At 49.9% G+C, this 22,724-nt stretch overlaps 1 protein-coding gene across 1 annotated transcript in view; it reads right to left on the bottom strand.

Moving 5' to 3' along the window:
• Window positions 1-2,482: 2,482 nt before the first annotated feature.
• CCDC180 (coiled-coil domain containing 180) overlaps window positions 2,483-22,724 on the bottom strand; it is a 61,006-nt gene continuing 40,764 nt past the window's right edge. Inside the window, 13 exon segments of the mRNA XM_012638259.1 lie at window positions 2,483-2,614; window positions 3,765-3,900; window positions 4,792-4,897; window positions 7,735-7,846; window positions 8,359-8,496; window positions 9,059-9,219; window positions 12,471-12,615; window positions 13,404-13,470; window positions 14,982-15,059; window positions 16,459-16,650; window positions 16,967-17,139; window positions 18,671-18,790; window positions 20,558-20,656. Coding sequence (XP_012493713.1) covers window positions 2,483-2,614; window positions 3,765-3,900; window positions 4,792-4,897; window positions 7,735-7,846; window positions 8,359-8,496; window positions 9,059-9,219; window positions 12,471-12,615; window positions 13,404-13,470; window positions 14,982-15,059; window positions 16,459-16,650; window positions 16,967-17,139; window positions 18,671-18,790; window positions 20,558-20,656 — 1,659 coding nt within the window.

Genomic DNA, 22,724 nt, shown 5'->3' with positions numbered 1-22,724 from the left:
TCAGTGGGTTTTGTTCCTCGGGAACAGGCCAGTGCAGAGGGCAGGGTTATTGTGGGTTCTGTGCATGGTCAGGAGTTGGCTGGTGCAGGACAAGGAGGCTTTGATTAAAGAGCAGCTCCTGGATGGTGCTTCCTTCTGGGCGGACTGAGCATTCACACTGGGAAAGCACTTGTCTTCCTGAACAGCCCCATCAAAAGAGCAACAGAGGCGGAGGGAGCCCTGAGGGCAGAGCTGGCCCAAAGAGCACACAGAAGGCTCTAGATGCACCCCACATCCCTCCAGATCCGTTGTGAGACCTTTTGGGGGAGGGAGGGAACAGGGAAGCAGCAAAACCTCCCTGTGTCAAACACAGGCCAGGTCCGCTCTGGGGGAAGCTGGAATGAGGACTGGACCGCCCCACTTACAAAACACCCGGGTGCATTCCCTCCACATTTGTTTGAGGGGGCAGATGCACCTGGGGGACAGGCCCAGCTAGGCTAAAGCCATAACTGTGTCACTCTCTTGCTGTGTGAGTCTGGAGATACCTTTATTTCTCAGAGCTTCAGTTTCCTTGTTTACAGCGTAGGGGCTGCATGGGGCTGCCACCCCTTTCCCCGCGGGACCAGGTTAGATGGCGTATGTGTAGAACGTGCTGCAAGCTGGGAGGGGCTATGCACATGTGACTTGCTGCTCTGAGGAAGAAGGTGTCCTGGCAGAGTGGTGCAAGGGCTCCTGCCTTGGACTGGGAAACCTGGGGTGATGATGTGGCCAATGCTGCACTTCGTCCCCTTGGCCCACCTGAGTTCACCTGCAGCTGGGGGGCTGGTCCCCAGCAGGCCAGCAGTCTCCCCTGAACCCCTCTCTGCATGAGGGCTCTTCTGGCTCCCCAAGAGGCTCCTGTCCTGCGAGCTGGCCCAGACCAGCAGTGTGGCAGTGTTAATGCCGGGGTCACCCTCCACCAGCATGGACAGAGCCAGGCCAAGTGGGGCAGCACTTTCAGGAGGCTGAGCCCACAGTAGCAGCCACACCTTAAGGCCCTTCAGGGCTTCTTTCCTCCCAGGCTTCTCTCCCCACGTCCTCACTCCTGCTTCTCAGGATCATGTCCAAAACAAGCGACTAGCCTCTGAGTCCCTGCACTCTTTCAGGAAACCTCAAACATGGCTGAGGTTCTAAACTGGCTGTGTCACTTTGAATGGGTCACCTCAACCTTCTGGACTTGAGTTTTTTCCCTATAAAATGGGTGGGTGAGGGAAGCCTACCTCATGATGTCATTAAGAGAGATAAAGCATATGCAAATGCAACTGACGCAAGGTCAAGATGCAAACCCAACCAGAGTAACGGCAGGAGCAGGAGCAGCTTGGCCGTCTGACACACAGCACTACTGACAGGTGAGACCGGTGTGATTACACCACTTAGTAATTGAAGGAGAGAAAATCGACAAGAAAGACGGCAGGATGGACGTCTCCAAGAAAATAATCTGAGCATCACAGAGCCCCTTAGGAAAATTAAGGGGGCCTGGAAGATTTTTGCCAAAATGCTACGATTTGGTCAGACAATTGTGTCACAGATACATTGGATTAATTCTTGGTTGGGTCCAGGAATCAGTGCATAGTTGCAAATATAATTCACGTTTGTTACATATAAAATATAATTTTCCCATAACTTTTTTAAGTTAATTGATTTTTTAAAAATTAAAAAGATTTATTTTTAATGATTATGGGTACCTAATAGCTGCATATCTTTATAGGGTACATGTGAGTTTCGATATCGGCATGTAATATGAATTAATCAAATTAAGGTAATTGGAATATCCATCACTTCAGGCATTTAACATTTCTTTGTGTTAGGAACATTCCAATTTTACTCTTTATGTTATTTTAAAGTATACCGTAACTTACTGTTGATTAGAGTCACTTTGTTGTGCTATCAAATATTGTTCATTCTATCTAACTATCTAACCATACTTTTGCACCCATTAACCATCCCCACTTTATCCCCTGCTCCCTGCCACCCTTCCCAGCCTCTGGTAACCGTCATTCTACTCTCTGTCTCCATGAGATGAATTGTTTTTAATATTTAGCTCCCACCTGTGAGTGAGAATATGTGAGCTTTGTCTTTCTGTGCTTGGCTTATTGCACTTTAACGTAACGTTCTCCAGTTCCATCCGTGTCCCGTAACTATTATTTCATTTTCAGCATGAAATGCCAAGCGTGCCGTTTGGAACTTATTTCCTTTGAAGTTCTGGTGTCTATTTTAGGTAACTGATTCCTGTCCTCACCATCCGTCCTAAGCACACGGATCCCTCCACCCTTCACATGTGTCTTCCTCATTGCGAGTGAGCCCCACGTAGGCAGGGACGACGCCATGTCCTGGCCACTGATGAAGCTACGGTGCTTGGCACAGATGGAAGAAGGGAGGAAGAGAGGGATAGATGGTGCGTAGCTAGATAGAGAGAGAAGGAGCCCACATGAAACGAGCATTTATTCGGGGTGGGTGGAGGGCGTCACACGTAGAGGCCCTGGATGGTGCGCAGGGACTGCTTCCAGCTGTCCTTCCAGCGCCGCGCTTCCTTCACCTGACACGTGTTGTCATCCTGGATCCTCTTCAGCTCCTCCTCAAACGATGCTAAGTATTTCTGGAAGGCAGGGAGGAAGGCAGCAGGACGGGGCCACGTGAGGAGGGACTTCTGGACTCTCTGCGCTAGGGGAACGCTGGAGCCCGCTGACGGGTGGCTTTTAACCCATTCCAGGCACTGGCAAGAGTTCTATAAGCCATTTCTCATGTGATTTTCCCCACAGCTCATTTTACAATTGGGGAAACTGAGGCTCAGAGCCCTGCCTGGGGTCACTCAGCTAGAAAGAGGCTGAACAGGAACTAGGACCTATGTCCATCTGACTCTGGACTCTGGACTCCTTTCTAAACTCTGTCCCGCACTGCAGCCTGCCTGGGGCTCAGGGGTCCCGGTTCCTTGGCAGGCTGAGCCCTCCAGGCCTCTCACCCTCACTGCACTCAGCGGGCAGAGCTGCTCCCTCTGCCTGGGGCTTGGAGGGGCAGCTGGACAAGGGCCCATCCTGGGCAGTTTGGCTTCTCCCAATAGTGGGACCAGCTGACCTCTGGGAAGGACAAGGTTTCTCTCTGGGCACCAGGACCAAAGGTCCATGGATCTTCAGAGCTAAGAGGTCCCCCGGGTGGCATCTGGGTGCAGTCTCCTCATAAGGCCAGGCCCAAGGGGCTCTAACAGCACTGGGATCAAATCCTGGCTCTCCCACCCTATAGTGGCATAAAGGGCCTCAGTGTCCTCATCAGAGAAATGGGGATAATAATTCTACCTCCTCGTGGTGTTGTTAGGAGGACTCAGCTTGATGCCTCATGTCAAGAACAGAAGCTACCAGCAAGTACTCAGGAACTGTCCCTGCTCCTGCTACTCTGTCCCCCACAGGGAACCCTTTGCACCATCGCTTCTGTGCCTGTCAACGATGTTCCCTAGCTCTGCCTACTGTTCCTCCAGAAAGCCTTTCTCCACCCTGTCTGGGTGTGGCGTCCCTCGGCTGGGCTCCCACAGCACCGGGATAACACTTCAGACCCACGCCAGCAGTGGGATGGCCATGACCCACAACACATCCTTATGTCCCGAGAGTTGAGACCTGCTGCTCTGGGGTGCAATGACATGTTGTCTGCCACGTGGGCCAAATGTCAGGGTGCCCGGTGATGGGCAGCTCCCCGCTTCCCGAGGCAGCCAAACTGAGCTGTGCTCCCTGGGACATGCCCACCCCTCCCTGTCTCACCAGGTACACAGCATCTCGGGCTTCTACGGCCGCCAGGTGGCCCAGGGTTGTTTTGCTGGTGAATATTGACGCTGTTTTCTGGAGAAGAATCTTGTTTTGAATGGTGACTTCGGTGGGTTTGATTCCTGGCCACTTCCTACAGACAAACATGTATGTGAAAGCCCCATGGGCTTGTCTCCATCATTCATAGTTCACCTACCACCTGTGCTGGAGAAGCTGAGCATTTCTTTAAAACAATTATCAAGGCTCATGGCTTTAAACTTTTTTTTTTTTTTTGGTGGGGGCGGCTGTGCTGTGGGCCCAATGGCCCCCGGCTTTAAACACCTTAATGAAAAGGAAAAATCCTACTGAGCATTTGATGCTACACTTTTTAAAGTTCTGTGTTGTATTTCCATACCGTTTTAGTCATTGTGTGCAGGTAGTTTTGGGTTCTGTGTGGGGAAGGGGGAGCCACCCTTCAAGTTGTTTCCCTTTTCCTGGGCTTCAGTTTCCTCAGCAACCTGCCAGCCAGGTGGTGGCCGCCATTTCTGGCCCATTTTTCCTATTATGCTGTGAAGACCACTTCTGAGAACATAGCCGGGCAAATCACTGCTCGGCTGCTTCTTGCAGGGCCACGTTCTTGGGGTGCAGGAGACAGGCACTCTGACAACTCTCTTCATGTCTAAGAGATAGCTGGAATGGGTCACAGTGCCCGCAGTGACCGAGGAATGTGTCCCCCACTGAGATAGACCTCCCTTTCACCGTGGGCCCCTTTGGTGGGTCCTTATCACGTGAACCAATAGCTGTTGAGCTCTTGGTATATGCCTGGGGCACTCCGTGTACAAACCTCATTTAACTTTCCCTCTATAAAATCGTGTATGGTAGACTGCTACGCCCATTGCACAGATGAGGAACTGAGGCCCAGAACACATGCCTCTCCCTGGTTACCGGGTCTGTCTGACTTCAGAGCCCGAGCCCCTAACCATTACACTGCCCTGCCCCCACAGATAGAGCCACTCATGGCAGCCTGTGGGCCCCTGGCGCTCACCTGCTCCCACGTTCAATCAGGGGCTTCTCACTCTCTTCCTCCAGGGGCAGCCCAGCGAGTTTCCTTCGTATGAGGATTGACATTTTCTGCTTGGGGGGCTCCATCCCTGGCAGGCAAGAGACAGGTTACTGACGGCGGCCTCACCGACAGCCTAAGATCCTGGGACTTCCCTGTCATGTTCCATTTAGAGATCTGAGGGCTCGCACCCCTCCTCCCCACCTGCAGTGTCCAGTGGCCAGCAGAGCCCCCTCCACAGAGAAGCTGAATGTGCCAGCTACGCAGCTGGGGGCAGTGGCAGGGGAAGGGGGTCTTTGCTTGGGGAATCTGAGAAGTGATTTGGGTGCTATTCCCAGCTCCAAATCCCTGAGCTTGATGCTCTGACCTTCCTGCAGCTTCTGTGAGTCCCCAAATGTGCTTTTGTGGACCCTTCTTTGGCTCATGCTGGCACATATAGGTTCTGAACTAAGAACTTCCCTTGGGACAAACACATTCAGGGTTGTCCCTCAAATGTCCAACCTTCGATGTGCTTTCTTGACTGGGAAGAAAGGGACTCGGCAGGGAGTGAGAGCCTGTGAATGGCAGGGCCTTGGCTCACGAGCCTCCAAGGGCCTGGTGCAGGGTCTTCCCGGCCTGGCGCTCCCTGCAAACCACTATGATCTGCTCCGATCACAGCCCATCTGCCCGTTCTCGCTGGGGTCTCAGCCTCAGTGTCTCTGCAGGCCCTGCTTTCCCAAACGAGGCTCACCCTCGACAGAGACCTCCCAAATTGGAAAGTGGCCAGCATCTCAAAATGTGTGTACATTTTGACCCAGAAACTGCACCTCTAGGAGTCTGTCACCCCACAATAGAGAGGTATGGATGCAGAGATTCTCTTCAGCACAGTTACGGGAGTGGAAACGGGAAATGGCCCAGTGTTTGATCGCAGGGGGCTAATCGGCAAATTGTGATGCTTAGTAAATCATGGTTTGCACGAGCTGCAAGTGCTCAAGAAGAGCGTTACTGGCCAGGCCAAGTTCCACCTGCAGGGAAGTCAGGTCACAAAAGTGCACGGGCCCTAAAATCCTCCCCACCTGCCTCGACACACGCGCAGGCCTGTGCCCAAACGGACAGGAGTGGAACTAAGAACAGCGGGTGCGAAGGGCATGATTTCTGCATGGAAGCAGCGTGTTCTTCCCTTCCTTCTCGGTTCATATCGAGCTCCTTTTTGTACTACAATGAACACTTATTGTTTTTGTAATAAAAATCTTTAAAAATAAAAAGAATGTATTTTCATTACGTTAGTGATAAATGGATAACATTTAATATATGATTTTCATCTTCTTATAGTTATAAAAGTAATATGCACATTATAAAAAATGTAGACATCACCTAATGGTGGAAAAAAAAGATTTTAGAGCTCTTTCACAATGCCACCTGGCAGCGGTGATCATGAGCCGTTTGGTACTTATCTCTCAGGCTCTGTCTCTCATTCTCCATGTCTCTGTCTCTGACCGTCTCTCACACAGATTCATTTAAACACGTGAGTATGATGTTGATAACACGTATGTGCTTTTTTTAAACGTGAGATCATAGACATGTTCTGTGTGTCAATTTGTCTTTTTCACATAACCGTCCTCCTTCATGTCTTTCCATGTCGCACCTGCAGGCTGCCACCCTCTCTGTGACAGATCTGCAGTGTCCACTTGTGCGTCTGCGCTGTCATTCATGTATCTAATCCCCTACATAGGGATATTAGTGCTGTGTCCAATTCTTTGCCATTTCAAACAGTGCTGTGATGAATACTATTGAACATTTATCATCTTTTTATTTTTGTTTTTTGAGACAGGGTCTCACTCTGCTGAGTGGGGCTCGAATGCCCCAGGTGTCATCACAGCCCCCGTGGTGTCATCTTAGCCCCCCATAACTTCAAACTGGGCTCGAGCAATCCTCCTGCCTCAGCCTCCCAAGTAGCTGGAACTACAGGCACGCACCACCATGCCCAGCTAATTTTTATATTTTTAGTAAGAGACGGGGTCTCATTCTTGCTCTGGCTGGTCTCAAATTCCTGGCCTCAAGCAATCCTCCTGCCTCAGCCTCCCAAAGTGCTAGGATTACAGGTGTGAGCCACTACACCCAGCCTGAACGTATAGCTTTGAAAAAGTGTCAAGTATGTTTCTGCTAGATAAATTCCTAGAATTAGAATGCTATTAAATAGAACAAAGGTATACACATTCAGAATGTTGACAGGACTGACAAATGGTTCTCCAAGAGAGAGTATCCATATACATTCCCATCAAGAGTCCCTGTGGTGTCTCTGTTTCCTGACACTCTCACCAGGGTTTGTTGTCACCAAACTTAAAAACTTTGCCAGGCTATTGGTGAAAATAATATCTGAATAATGTTTACATTTGTGTTTTTCATTGTCAGTGAGGTCGAGCATCTTTCATAGCTAGCTACTGGCCATATTCATTGCTTCTCTTCTGAAGTGTGTGAATGTGTCTTTTGTCTCTTTAAAAATTCGACCAGTGAGAGTGTTTTGTCCCACAGGGATATTCATTCTTTCTCTGACCTATAGGTTGTGAAGAATACTTTCCCAGCTTGTGGTTTGTCTTTCCATCCTTGGACAATTTTCTGTTTTTGTTTTGGCTACAGAGAAGTGCCAGCCATTTACTTTTTGGCTCCTGGCTCTCACGTCATACTTAGAAAAGGTGTCCCTAACACCAAGAGTATGAAAATATTTACTTTTAGAGTTTCATCTTCACGTAACCTTTGACCCATCTGGCATTTGTCTTTTTTAATGAAAAAATTATTTTTAATGAAAACAAACAAATACAAATTCATGAGTCCCCTCAGTAGAGAACCTGTTTTCACTCTGGTAGAGTTGAGGAAAGCAGAACCCTCCCCACCCAACCTATGCCTCACCACCCTCTGGGGCCAGGTCACGAGGCTGGTGGTGCCACTTACTTGCAACCTGGACATCATCGATGGTGACCACTTCATCCAACTGTACCAGGAACTTCTCGGTGAAGGTGGCCAAGCTGGCTATGAAACACCGGCCGTTCTTCCAGGTTAATTCCTGGAAGAAACATGGTGAGCACAGACCTGCAGGGAGAGGAACTTCCCTCCAAGGCCGGCTGGCAGAGGGGCTGCGGGGACTCCGCTGGGAGGATGTGAGGAGCCGGCTGCTGAGCCCAGACCAAAGCTGTGTGTCAGTTGTGTCTGAGCTAACTGGCATCTGGTCCTCAGCCAGGAGGCCTCTCCCAAGAGGCAATTGGCTTGAAGATAAGAAATGATTCAGAAATGGCCGAGGGACACACACAGACAACTCACAGAAGAAGAAATACAACTAAACATGGATCGTGAAAAAAAAGTCATCACTAGTAATTCTGTAATTAAGTAATTTAGAAATCAAAGAGGATACAAGTTAGAACATCCAATAATGACCATTTTCACCTACAGAACCCCCAACTTTCATGCCTACTTTGGCCAAGGTGCCAACCAAAGGCTGCACACAGTGCAGTCAGTGGCTGTCCACTGGGGCCATCTTTCTGGAGGGTGCTGGGCTGGGGACTCAATGGCACCACTGACCTCCAGCTTCTCCTTGTTTATCCTAATCACGTTGTCCAGCTCTTCCTGTCTTTTCTCTTCTGCTAAGTGTAGAGACTCCATTTCTTGGAAATGTGTGGGGTGTCCAAGACTTGGATGGAGCTTCTGGGCATTTTCATCCTTCAATCCAACAATCAAGAATTCAGCAGAGATTTCAACCCAGTCTTGAGGTCAGGACCAAAAAATCACTGGCCTATGTCCTTTGTCAATTATGACCATGGCCAGACTGATGTGTCCTCTGACCCAGATGTGTGGGAGGCCATGGTGGGCAGAGGAGTGGCAGAGAGGGCAAGCCAGGGGCATGGCTGGAGCTGACTTGGAGGGCTCAGAAGAGGGCAGGCTGAGCATCTGCCCAGCACAACTGGGTCTTTAGTCCGATGAAATCAGGAGCATCCCCGTCCACAGCTCCAGGGACCAGTGTGGACAATCCCAATGACTATATCCCCACTGAACCCAGCAGACCACCCATTAAATCCAACAGGGAGTTCACTGAGCGCCTTCCGTGAAAAAGTTATTGGCTCAGTTCTTATTTCACCAATGTCTCCTGGCCCTCAGCCCCCATCTGATAATCCCAAGCCTGGCTTATCTCCTTCCCTTGGATTTGGCTCTGCCCATGACCTGCCTTCATTTCTGAACTCCCAGGACCCCTGGTCCTGTAGTGGAAGGGCTGGGATCCCCCCACCTTTCTTTTCTCCAGCTGCTTCTGCTGCTCCTCAAACTGTCCTCGGATCTCTTTCACAGAGGTGCAAAATTTTTTCCAGTGGTGCTCCTTGAAATTCTCCATCACCAGCCAACACACTTGGGGCAGCAGCTCCTCAAATCTCCTCATCTGGGCCCGTAATTCTGCAGGAATTGAGGACAGGAGCCAAGGGAGGGAACAGGTTAGAATCAAGTTGCTGAGGTGATCTCACCCAAAAAGATCAAAAGCAGTTTCCCAAAGAGAAAACCTTGGTCTCCAATGTGGTAATAGCTATTCCATCAAAAGGGGTCCTGTGGTCAAACCAGTATAGGAAATACTGGCTTAAACAAGTTCAAAGGGCTTCTCTTCTATATTTTGCAGACTTTTCAGCTCCTTTAAAATGCATTGTGTCTTTCAGCATTTCTAGAAGGTTTTCATCCATTATCTCTTCAACTATTGCCTTGACTCTAGTCTCCTCCCTCTGTCTTTGTACCTTCAAACAGCCATATATGAGACATACTCTTTCATCCACATCTCTTCACCTCTCTCCCACATTTTCATCTCTTTGACTTTCTGTATTATATTCTGGATATTTTCTTTGGATCTGCCTTCCAGTCCACCAATTCCACTTTCAGCTGTGTATAACCCAGTAGTAAAGTCATTCACAGTTTTAAAATTTCAACTCTTAATTTTTCTTTTATAGAAGTTCTGTTTAATTCTCTTTCACATCTACTTGGTCATTTTAATAGTCTCTTGCTCCCTACTCATGTTTTCAATTCCATCTTTTATTTAACTATAAGTGTATTATTTTATATTCTGTGTCTGATACTTTTAATATCTGAAAGCTTCACTGGTCTCATTCTGTTGCACCTTACTCAAGCTGTTTTGTTTCCTTGTGCTTGTGGGTATTTATTGTTGTTGTTATTGTTGGTTTATTACTGTGAGCTTTTATTCTGGGCATTTTATTTGTGGGAATCCCTTGAGGCCTGAGTTGAAGGTGGGTTTTTCTAGAGATGATTTGTAGTGTCTCCAATAAGCAAGCTACTGGACACCACTAACACAAGATCATTTTAAACTAAGGTATCATATTGAGGTCCTTTGGATGCTCCACAAAAAAAAAATTGAATTCATGTTTAGATAACCTGTGAGTTCAGGTTTAGAAACCACATAAGGTAGCAAATAAAATATAGAAAAAAAAAGAAACCACACAAGGGCTGGCATATAATTCTGGATTCTCACTGGAGTTTTTTTCTTTTTCTTTTTCCTTCACTCAGTACCAAGGTTTTTGATAAGACAGTTTCCTTCTAGTTGCTAGAGGGAGAGAGAGAGAAGCTTGGTTTATGTCTCATTCACCTTACTTGGCAGGTGGAGCCCTGTGGAGTTCCAGCTTTAGGTGGCTTATCTCCTTTTAGACTTCCCACCTTGGGGCATTCAGTAGATTTGTCTCCTATTCCCAATGCCCTGGAGGCCATGAAAATGGAGACACAAGTTCACCTGAAAGTCAGCAAATTACCCTTGGGGCAATAACCAGAGTTACTGCTCAAACTCAAGTTATCACTCAGAGTTTCTATTTTCATTTATTTTTTGGCTTTTGCATGTTTCTTACTTTACAGATATCTCATCAATGCATTTAAAAGATTTTATCACAAAATATTTCCTCCAGCATATTACGTGTCTTCGGTGGGAGAGTTGGTCAGGATACTGGCCTGCCAAACTGCAGAAAAACTGGAAGTCATGCTTAATGTGAATTATGAATCAACCAGAGGGACACAATCTATAGCACTTCCCAAACCCATTTGACCATGGAACCCTTGAGGATGATCACGTAGGATGGGCTCCCACAGAGCTCACTTGGGAAAGTTCTGAGCTAGAGAAACAAAACATTGTTTGTAGTTTTCGTTCCAGTCATTCAACAACCATAGCAATGAAAGCTACCATTGATTATTCCCTGTACATGCCAAGTCTGTGCAAGGGACTTACTCCTCAAAAAAGCTTCCACGGTGAGTGTTATTATCTCCAGTATACAGACAAGGAAACTAAGGCTAAGGAGTTGAGATCATGTGGCCAAAGTCACACAGCTAGGAGATGGCAGTGTTGGGTCCTGGCCCCAGGTCTGCTATTGGAACCACCCTTTATAAAATTAATAAAGAGCCACAAGGAGGGAACTGTGGTGGGGGCCTGAACTCTGCAAAGGCATAGGCACAGGTAAAATACATATATAACCAGCCATTGTCTCCTAGCTTGCTTTCTTATAATTGCTACTCAGGGGTCACATAGCTGATGGTCATATTCTCAGTTTTCTTCATTACGCCCAGAGATACCATCACTCTTGTGAAACCTAGGGCTAGTTTTTGAGATGTCTTCCAGGCCCTGCATTCCAGTAGGCTGGCTGACCCACCTAGACCAGTGGCCCATACCAAGCAACTGATACAACTGGACTTGCGACTCCCACCCAGGAACTGACTCAGCGCAAGAAGACAATTTCTTCACCCTTGTGGTTCTACTCTGAACCCAGCCAATCAGCAGACCCAATTGCCTAGCCCTTTGCCCACCAAATGTTTTTAAAAACCCTTTCTCCCAAATTCTTGGAGAGATGGCTTTGAGAACATCCTCCCATCTCTTTGCAGGCACCTGCAATATTAAACCCTTTCTCTGTTGTAACACCTGCTGTCTCAGTGTATTGGTTTCCTCTTGAGCAGCAGGCAATGAATCTGGTTGGACTGTAACACTATCCCCTAATCTCTCCTACTTCTCCGCAGGCAGCCTTTGAAACAACACAGCAGACCACAGCAAAATGTGGTAGATCCATACAATGGAATATTATTCAGTGATAAAAAGAAATAAGGTTTATGCATGCATAATAATACTTTTGCATAAACCTTAAGAACATTATGCAAAATGAAAGAAACCAGTCACAAAAAAAAGATCACATACTATACGATACCATTCACATGAAAGCACAGAATAAGGAAATCTATAGAGGCAGAATGTAGATTAGTGGTTGCTTAGGGCTGGGGAGAGGATGGGAGGATGGGGTTTCTAAAACTGATGGTGGTGGTGATTGCACAACTCCAAATAAACCAAGAACCACTGAATTGTACGCTACACGGCTAAATTGTGGGGCATGCAAATACTTCAATACAGCTGTAAAAAATATCTATAGAAGGAACAAAATATTTTTAGAGGTACAAATTACCATATTTCTCAAGAAATGTGAACTTTTTTTGCATTGTTTTTTTTCCTCAGTTAAATCTGATCATTGTTTTTGCCTAAGTGAAGAGGTCAGCTTTTCACAGGGGGGCTCCTCTGTCTCCCCAGTGACTTCCGAATCAGGAGGGTAGGAGCCAGGCCACAAGGCCAAGGCCGAGCTCCACCACCCCACTCACCACCCCTGCCACCAGCTTCCCACACACACCCACGAGGCAGGAGTTGTGGTACTCCTCCGCCTGGCTCTGGTACTCCAGGATCTTCTTGCAGATGTTCTCGGCACACTGGTCGAAGGTTTCATACATGCAGTCAGGCCTGGTTATTGGGCGCTGCCTCTCTTTGCGGTAAAAATCCTGCCAGAGAGGATTGACTGTGTGGGGGCAAGGACCTGCTGCGGGACTCTGGCCCTTGCCCCTGGGATCCACCAGCCCACACCTCCTAGCCTTTGTGTATACCGTCCCCTATGCTGGGGATGCTCTTCCTCCCTGGCTACCCTTGTCACCTCCCTCCATATGCCATGGCCAGCCCTTGTTATTTCTCAAGTGAGTGAATGGCAAAATCCTATTTATCCTTTACGACTCAAATCCATGGAATCTCAAATCAGTCACCAGGCTGGGAATGTGCCAGGAAGCACCAAGCTGGGTACGGGCCGTGGGCCACAGAGGTGGACGAGCCAGAGACCTTGCCCTGGAGGAAGCAGACAGCCCCGTGGAAAGTGGACAGGAGCTCACGCCAGCCCCACTGTGCAGGGTGTGTGGGGACAGGGCGCTGGGCAGTGACTCTGAGAGGTCCCTCAGGTCCCCCCTCCCACAGCCCCACCCCTCCCTCTCTCTGTACCCCACCATGTCTGTTGGCCTCTGGCTGGGCACTGGGCAACTCAGGGACAGAGGCTGGGCTTGTTTCTCTTGGCATACCCACTTCCTGACACGTCAGCATTCAAGAAATGCTCAGCGACCAATTAAATGAATAATGAATGAATGAGGTTTAGTTTCTAGGAGAAAAAACACCACAGGAGAAGACAGAAGTTGGGGAGCCAAGGTCATTGGGGGTGGAATCCTCTCTTCCTTATTTCCCCCTAGTGGCCAAGACCAGCAGGCTGCAGAGGGCAGAGGCAGCTGGACCTGTGGGCAGAGGTCCTCACCTCCGCGACGGTCAGCAGGTGCTCGTTGCTCTCCCAGAGGAGGGTCAAGATGGTCCCTTTAAAATCCCTGTAACACACACCAGGCAGATCCCTGAGTGTCCTTGTCTAGACGTACCAGCGTGAATAAAACCAAATGAGCAGAACTTTCTGAGTGCTCTGTTTTGCCCTGTTACTCCTGTAATCACTGCCCCAGGACCTTTGCACACCCTGATTCCTCGCCATAAAAGCTGCTAACTTTCTTCTTGGTTGTGTTTGCTCCTGCTGTTCCTCAGATCCTGGCCCAGCACCAATTTCTTACCTCCTGGTTCTGATGCTTTTGGGGTGGCCCTCAGCCCCACAGCACTCTAATCAGGATTCGGGATTGAGCCGTGTGGCTGGCTGGTTTTAACCTCCCTTGCTCCCAGCAGACTGTGAAGTCCACTAAATGTTTAAAATACTGAATGGGAGGCCACTGGGCTGAAACAGCTCCACTGCCTGGGGTTTCTACATAAGCGAACCCAAACCCAGCTCAGAGTGAATGGCTACTAGGAAAATTAAACCTAAGTTTAACCAGTGAGGAATAGCCAACGAGGGACTTTCCACTTAACTAAGCAAATCTTTTCTTTGTCTTGCTTCTGTGAACAACTAATAAGAGTTTTCCTGTCTACCCCTCGGTGGAGCCCTGACCTGCTTGGGGTCTGGCACTGCCTGATTCATGACTTAATGTCTGCTCAAATAAACTCGTTAAGATCTTAATGTGCTTGACTTTATCTTTTAGCACAGGACACAGACTGTGTATGTGTCTGTTCTTATTCACCAAGGAATCCCTTGCCCCAGGGCAGCGACTACGCCTGCCAGTGCCTCAGGATTGGTTGAAAGAAGAAAGAATGATCACTTATAAACAGTAATCAAACGAACAGGACTTTGGGTAGAACCAAACACCCTCCTGCATCAGAACTATAAAAAACAGGGTCGAGATGTCAAGGGTGCAGGAATGTCTTGGTGTGTGGACAAGGGAATGTCTAGCCCCTGGCTTGTGGGTGACGTCTGGGCTGCCTAAAGTAACGGCCACCCTTCTCTGCACCATTCCCAATCCCCAGAGATGAGACCCCCCGCCGGGTGAAAGGGCTGCTGAGAAGGGCGCGCTATATGGGAGCTCCTGACTGGGGGGAGTGGGGGCTCCTTTGCGGAGCTTGACTTTCTCCAAGGGTTTTTCCTTTTCTGAACTTGAGATTTTACTTGTTTGTTTGTTTGTTTGAAATGAAGCCACACTATGTGGACCAGCTGTGGTTTTAAACACTGAAATTATAATAAAGGAAAAGAGAAATTGATGAGGGCATTGGAAAAAATTACCAAAAACCCAAAACCTCAAAGAGTCTGCTGCCCTGCCATCACAAAATGCTTAGCTTGGAAACTGTGCAATTCTGGTGAAAAAGACTCTCAACGAAGGTAGATGAAATGGGCTGAGACAAAATGACCTCGGGCCTCCCCATCCCCTTCCTTGTCTTTCTATTTTTCCCCTCAGCTGAGTCAGATTTGGCTGTCCCCGACTGCAACAACAAGGTAACTGCAGTTAAAGGAAAAGACATTGTCACTTACTCGGCAGGAGGTGGAGGCTTCTCCCCAAGCACCTGGTACTTCCGGTCCATTCTATTGGGCTTGGAGTGCTTTGTGAAGCTGTGGGACAAAGGCGGCTCGGTGCTCCGGAGGCTGGGGACAGATGAAGGCAGGTCTGAACCTACAGGAGCCCTGCCCGGGCTGCTGGAGGCGCTGGGCCCGCCCGTGGGCAACCTGACTCCCATTTCTGGGTCCGAGCCCTTCGCGATGACCTCCTCCTCAACAGCTGTGAAGAACACCTATCCTGGGGTGAAACCTTTGCCACTAAAACCCAACCAAGGCTGCTGAGAGAAGGCAAGGGGCAGAGGTGCTCAGGCCCAGAAATTTGCATTCTTGCTTCCCTGGGGTGAGGACCCAAAGAAAAAGACCCAAAGAGTCACAGGTATATCGAATAACAATACAGTACACCCATTTAAGCTTGAATTTCATATAAGCAAAGAATAATTTTTAGTATAAGTATGTCCCATGCTATATTGGGGATATACTTATACTAACAAATTAACTGTTGTCCAATTTAGCTGAGCACCCTCTCTGGCACCCTCTCTTTTATCTGGCAATTCTAGTGACATGGACTTCATGTTATAACCTCTTAGAGACTGAACGTAGACACGGCTGATGGCTGGATCATCTGTACGAAATAGAACTCTGACCCACAGCCTGCGGCAACCTACACAGGAGACCACAGCCCCCTTATCCAGGACAAGCAGCCCAGGAAGCCAGCCTGCCAGAAGTCAGAACCGCAGGGAGCCAGAGTGTTATCTCCAGCAACCACCCAGGAAGCTAAACAACATCTCCTGTAACAATAGGCACCAGAACTTGATTAATGAATGACAAGTTCCCTAAGTTTCGTACTCATTTCCAATTTGGGACCAACCAGAGAGGTCAAATATGCCCCCGTAGCCCACTGCATAGGATGCCCTGTAACCTCCAGCTCCCCAGGCCGACAGCTCCAGCCAGGGCACAGCTGCAGAGGAAGGGGACGCTTCCCACTCCTCTGCCCACCCGGGAGGCTCTCCTGAAAGCCCTTGATGGTGGCCGACTGCCCGCTATAGGCTTTGCCCCTCTCACTTGGCTGCCTTTGCCTCCTCCCACAGTCTAACCACCCTGATGCGCCTTAGTGGGCAGAGCACCAAGACCCAAGACTCCTCGGCTCCGTGACAGCACCCCAGGAAAGCTATCTGCTCCACGGCTCCAACTGCCCTTCTTTCTAACCACAACCACGAGTGTGGGAGGTAGCATGGCTGAGAGACACCAGACTGGGACCAAACTCCCAGTCACGCTCTTGAGGCCGGAGGCCTATGTGAGCCATGTCCCTCTGCAGGATGAGCTCGAACCCGAAGAAAGCCAGCATCGGAGCTGGCCCACTCTGAGACAGTATCTGGGAAAGCAACAGGTTGTCCCCTGCCTTTAGGGGGAGAAGCTGGAGTTGGGGAGGCGTCCTGGCAGCCCCGTGCCCTACCTCCCTGCAGAAGTGGCGCTGGCATCGGGCATGGCCTTCTTCCCAGAGCTTTCTGGCCGGTACCGACGCTTCAGGCCTTTGGGTGACAAGAGCCAGGATGAGAGTGAGGATAGGAGGTGAGGAGGGGCCACACAGCACCACCAGCTTCCCCACTGCTGCCCCCAGACCACAGGCCTCTGTGCCTCTACCTGTCTGGGACCGATCTTTGTCACCCTGGTCTGGCCATTTTGAGCTGGAAAGCACAAAACCAAAGGAAAGGATGTGAGCTTTTCCACAGTGACCATGAGGACAGCTCAGGACAGGCTGGGGGCAGCATCCCAGCTGGTCCCTGGGAGTCCCATCATGGGCCCCATTTCAGATGAGGAACTGAGGCTCTGAGTGGGAAGCCCCTTGCTCAATCAAGGTCACAGAGGGACCCCAGTGTGTGGGGCCCCCAAGCCAGTCCCTGAAGGTTCAAGGCCATGGGCCATGGTGGCAGGGCCCCAGTGTGCACCCTAGAGCCACTCACTGCAGGATCTTCTTGACCACCTCCACGGCTGGGTCTTCAATCATGGGCTTCCCCATGCGGCTCGGCAGGCCGAAGGACTCAGGGGTGATCGGGTTCTCCTTGGACTCCTCTTCAAGGACTTCTGAAGATACCACGATGTCACTCTCCTCCTCCAGGTCAGTCAAGATGGTGTCCTGCAGGCCAGAGAGAAGGGCTGAGTGTGTGGAGACCAGCCCAGGTGTGGAGGAGGCAGCAGGCTGGGTTCACACTCTAGCACCTCTTCATCCAAATGGTGTGGCCAGAGGCAAGCTGGCCAACCTCCTCGAGACTCTGTCCTCTCTTTTTAAAGTGGTAGAGGTCCTGTCTCCCTTAGAAGGTTGTTCATTCATTTGTCTGTTCATTCGTGCCTTTAAAACGTTTCCCGAGTACCTGCTCTCCACGAGTCTCTGCCTGTGTTCTGGGGACATGGGCCAAGAGGTCACCTGTGATCTCTGCCCTTTACAGAGCCTGCAGTCTTGTCAAAGAGGCAGATGTTTAACTTGCACTTATACCAATAAATGCTTGGTCAAAATTTGGACAAGTACTGTGAAAACAAAGTTCCGGCATCATCTGCGAGATTGAAGTGAGACCTGCAAATGCGCCCAGGCAGCGTTTTTGGCGAAATGGACGAGGGAATGTAAGAATGCCAGGCTGAGCAAGTGGCCAACTCCCTGAAAGCAGGACCTTAGAGAAAGGGTGGAATCTGTGGCCACTGTAGGAGCTTAGTCAGGCTGGTTCCTGTTTCATTCTGAGTCTCATCTCAGCAGTGGCCTGTCAGCCCCTTGCGGGAAGGGTCCAGGCTGGACCCGTGGGGCCTCCACCCTGCCAGGTGCCGTGCTGACAGAGGGGGATGGAGGCCGAGTGCCGGCTGCGTGGTGGGCAGGGGCTCCCTGCAGAAAGAGGGCTGGTCACAGCTCAACGGGGCGAGCAGGGCATGGCAGCGCTGTGTCTCTGCAGCCCTCAGCTCTCTGGCCCTGCAAGTGGGCTGAGCGCCTCTGTGGGTAAAGCCCGGGGTGAGGAGTGGGCAGGGGTGAGGGTAACACAGGCTCTGCCTGTCAGGCTCACATCTCCGGCAGACAGCCTCTTACATGGGGCCTCGCTGTGTGGTCTGTGTGCTCATGGGGAAGTGGGTGGTGCCGCGTGGGCCAGGAGACCCCAACCCCGACCAGGGGGTGGGAAAAGGCTTGGGGGAAGTGACGTCTTTGGCAGGGTGAGAGGGATGAAAAGGCATATAGGACAGGCCACCGAGGCTGCTGCGTATCCAGTTAAAGGGTTTGGACTTTACCTGAGGGCAGGGGGGTGACATGGTCAGACCTCCGACGTTTGGTATGCCTGCAGCTCAGGGAAGGGACCAGGGGGGATGTGCAAAGACATGGGTGGCCAGGTGGGTGGGAGGCAGCGGGTCTGGACGAGATGGTGGGGGTGGCATGGGGAGAAGCCTGGGTGCAGGTGGGTAGGAAGGGGCTGAGAGGTGGGGCCGGCCCGAGAGCCAGTGGATGGGGTGAGTCGAGGGCGCTGATGGTGGTGCCAGGGAAGTGGCCCATTGGGGATTAGAATCCAGATCCGACTCCGCTTGTACCTGTCCACAGCATCTCAGTGGGCCTGGTGTCCAGCACAGTCCTGCTGGTCTCCGAGGAGCCCAGACAATCGCTCACCCCTTCCCTGCAGCCCCGTCCCACTCCTCACCGCGAAGACCACTTGCGTCACAGACACCATGTCCAGGCTGCAGTTGAGGTACTGAATCCTCTGGCTCAGTCTTTCTTTCCAAGTTCGGACAAAGCCAAGGAGTTCTTCTGTGGTCACTACCTAGTGAGGACATGGAGGAAGGAAGGCCTAGGAAGCAGCCCGCAGGAGAGCAGGCGGATTGCACCGGCACTGCAGAAATGGGGGCTGAGCTGGTAAGGATGCCTCCTGGCTCGAAGGCAGCCCCTCGCTAGCAGGGAGGGCCCAGGGGAGAGGGGACGCTGGGCTGGCTCTCCTAGGTGGCTACACTGAGCCAGCACACACTTCACTGAGGAGGACACCAGAAGTTCTGTTCCTGTTCTACAGGTTCAACTCCAGGCAAATGACTCGAACTTGCTCAGCTCAGTCTCCTCATCTGTAAGATGGGGACACAGAATATTCCCCAGGCTCTCCTCCGGCTCTAACATTCTGTGTTTAGAAGGAAATATTTGCTCCAGGTGGTGAAGGTGTGTAGGAGGGCAATCTGGCATCTCCATGGCAACATCTAACATGCCCCCTCCCCCAGCTTGGAGCAGCACCCCACAGGTACGCAGGGAAGCAACGTGAGGATCCTCTCCCTCATCACATATGTGAGGCACTGCTATCGCTTGCAGACTGTCAAAGCAGCCTCCTCCATCAACACAGGAACGCCTGCGCAACCACGCTCACGTGTTCCTCACCTGGCCAGCAGGCTGGGCAAGCCCCTGACACCTGCTCAACACCCTGACAGGAGAGGACAGAGCAGGGGGAGGGAAGCGAGGAAATGTGAGATACTAAACATTTCTACTCGGGAGCAGCAGAGCCTGCCCTAAAGGGCCTGGTGAAGGGGCGCAGCAGATTAACCTTATTTTTCCCCTGCTCCCCAGTGAGTAGGCTCAGAAGCAAGACCAGGTAAGTCACCGGCAAAATATAGGAACCACCCTTCCTCTGCACATCTGCACTGCAGTGCAAGTAATCTCAGTGAATGCACAGAAACACGTGCATGAATGTACGTGTCAGGGTTTAGAGTCCAAAATGAGAATAGTGTGAGGGACATTTATTCTGCACTCGATGCTTTGTGGATGTTCGAACTTTTCTCAAGAATCATGCAATACCGTATGTTAAAAGCAATAAAGAAAGAAAAATAAATGTCCTCTCAGTGCTAGTAATAGAACCACAACTCAGCGTCACTGAATTGGAAGAGAAAGGACAGAGGATGGTGAGGAGGAGGCTTCCCACCCCAGAACCCTCAGGTGGGGGCATCTGGTTCTGGGAGTGCCTGGCTGAGCTGTTAAGGAAAAGTTTCTCGGGGTGGCCTAGGCACACGTGGAATGGGGCACAGAGATGTGTACTCGTGGCAGAAAACAAGCACAAAGACTGTTCTGCTGACTGGAGCCTGGCAGGCACTTCGAACCAAGCCCCTCCCAAGCTCTGCTCCAATTCTGACTTTTCATGGTATAGACAGAAAAAATCAGTTTGTGCTAGGATCAAAAGAAACAAGTGAAAAGTCAAACAAAAGCAGTTGTTGAGAGGGCAGAGCTCTGCTTCTGTCATGCACCAGGCTGAGTTCCCATTACAGCAAGGGACACCTGGTGACATCCTGGGGGTAGTGAGGTCAGAGGAAGCCAGACTCCGGTCCCCATCCCTGCACTCCACATGCCTGCCTGAGGGGCGGTAGAGTGGGGGACGGTGGCTGGTTCCTCTTCTCTTCCTTCTTTCATTCCTTTGAGTAAAACAGGGGTTAAGTAGGAAGGCTCCAGGACACCCCTTGTGCTGCAGAAATCCTGCGCACACATGTAAGTTTATTTCAAGGTCGCCATTCTAGCATGACACATCTTTATTATTCGCAGGTAGAATCGACTGAGCACTTACTGTTTTATCGCCCTTTGAGTCTCGACAAGTTTCTATCTTGCGCTGAAGCTGTTCCAGAGAAGAATTTAATTGATCCGTTTGCAAATTGGATTTTGCCACCTAGAAAACCAGAGGTCCTGAGATTTTGTTTCTAAATACATATTGTGATCAGGAAAATGTTCAGCAAAGTATATTATCTGAGAAATTGATTAAGCACTGAAAAAATGAAACCAGGAAAGAAGTGAAGTTTTACCAGAAACTAGATCAATACAAATTTAAAGGATATTTTTTTCTATCAAATAAATAACATCTAAAGAAAATTGGCACCCCAGAGTGGGATAAGGGAGTTGGGAGAGGGACAGGCTCCTGTTCCAAAGACGCGGGGCCAAGTCTGTAAAACCCACCTAGAAACCTTAAAGAGCCTTAGAAGGTTCAAGTTCTGGTCCAGGTTTCTAGCTCTCAGGATACACCCTGTGGACGCAGTCAGAGTGTCCCAGGCAGGTGTCATAACGAGAAGTGAAATCCACTAAATGTTCCTCCAGAAAGGAATGCTTAAGTAAAAACTGCAACACATCCACGAGAGGGAAACTATCAAAACAGCGTTTTTGAAGAATCTTTACAGATTATATGGCTTATAAAATTGTATAAATAGCAAGAAGCCAATTTTGGTATATCCCTATCTTTTCATGTATAGAAAAAAGCTTAAAGATAAATCAAAATATTAAATAGGGGTTATGACTATGTAGTAGAATTGCGGATTATTTTTTACTTTTTGCATATGTTCTATTATTTCAATATTGTCCACGATGGAAATGTCTTTTGCTTATCAAAGGTGTCATATATTAAAAAATGCAACCCCTGTACATAGTGAACAGTCCCCAAATATCAGCTCAGGAGAAGGAATCTGTGCCAGCACCAGCTGGAGCTCCTTAACCAAGGGCAAGGTGACATGCCCTGGAACCCTGGGCTCTGCTCCCAGAAGCTGCCCTTCCCCCTTGTGGAATGGCTGGAAGCCCTGAGAGGCTCTCGTGGGGCCTCCACCAGAGCCTGTGTTCACTGAGGATTCACTACACACCAGGGACTAGGTCAAAAGCTGAGCACACGTTAGCTCATTTATTGGTGCCATGATCTTACGAGTTGCTTTTACAACTTCCCTTTCACAGAGGAGCGAATTAAGTGCTTCCTGAGGCCACAGGGGCAGGAGGCTGGGACCTCAGAGCCTGAGACCCCGGCAAATCCTTCTGTTATTGGAATGCATTTGCCACTCCCAAAAGACAGGTCCGGTCCTCCTCGGCTCCGCTTGTCCTAGCCCCAGTGGGTCCTCAAACACCGTTCCCTGAATGGTGCGCTGACCTATGTAGATAACCCAGGCCCTTCACTTCCAGGGCACCCTGAGTCCTGCCCATCCACCACCACTCAACTCTGGGATCAGAATGTGCCCCTGCTGACACATTGTCCAGGCCACGATGCTCTCCACCTCTGCCTTGCACCCCTTCCTCACTCCTACTCACTTCCAGCCTTTCTGCAGCCAGTAGCCAGGGCCCCTCAAATGCAGCCCTGATCACAAGGCCCTTGTGGGTGCCTCTCCAGCCTCAGAACTCCCCATCCCCTCTCCCATCTCCCTCACACTCCCCCCAGGATGTTTTCTGCCATCTCTGGGGACACTCTGCTCCCCACCCTCCTGCTGGGCAGGCTCCTCCTTCTCCCTCAAGCCTGGGGAGCCTCACCTTCCCAGCCCCGGTTAAATCCTCCCTCTCTGCTCCCTCATGCCCCCCATGGCCCTCTTCCCCTCTTTTCACACAGGTGGCCTGTTCATGGTTGAGGCCATCAACTCCGATGTCAATCAGACTTGGGTTCACACTTTGGCTACAGCCTTTAAGAGCTTTGTGTTCCTAAAAAAATGATGATCTAGTATCTCTTATAACAATCTGGATGGAACTGGAGACCATTCTTCTTAGTGAAGTATGGCAAGAATGGAAAAACAAACACTACATGTACTCAACACTAAATTGGACCTAACAGATCAACACTTATGAAAGTAAAACTCAAGGGAAATCAAGTAGGTGGGAGCAGGGAGGAAGCGATGGGTAAATTCACACCTAACGGGTACAATGCACACTAACTGGGTGGAGGGCACACTTACAACTTTGATTCAAACTGTACAAAAGAAAATTATGTAACCAAAACG

This window comes from Propithecus coquereli, unplaced genomic scaffold (genome assembly GCF_000956105.1).
Source record: "Propithecus coquereli isolate 6110/MARCELLA unplaced genomic scaffold, Pcoq_1.0 Scaffold128, whole genome shotgun sequence".
NCBI lineage: Eukaryota > Metazoa > Chordata > Mammalia > Primates > Indriidae > Propithecus > Propithecus coquereli.
Note: the sequence above shows the minus strand (reverse complement) of the source record. Positions and strands in the feature narration are given on the sequence as shown.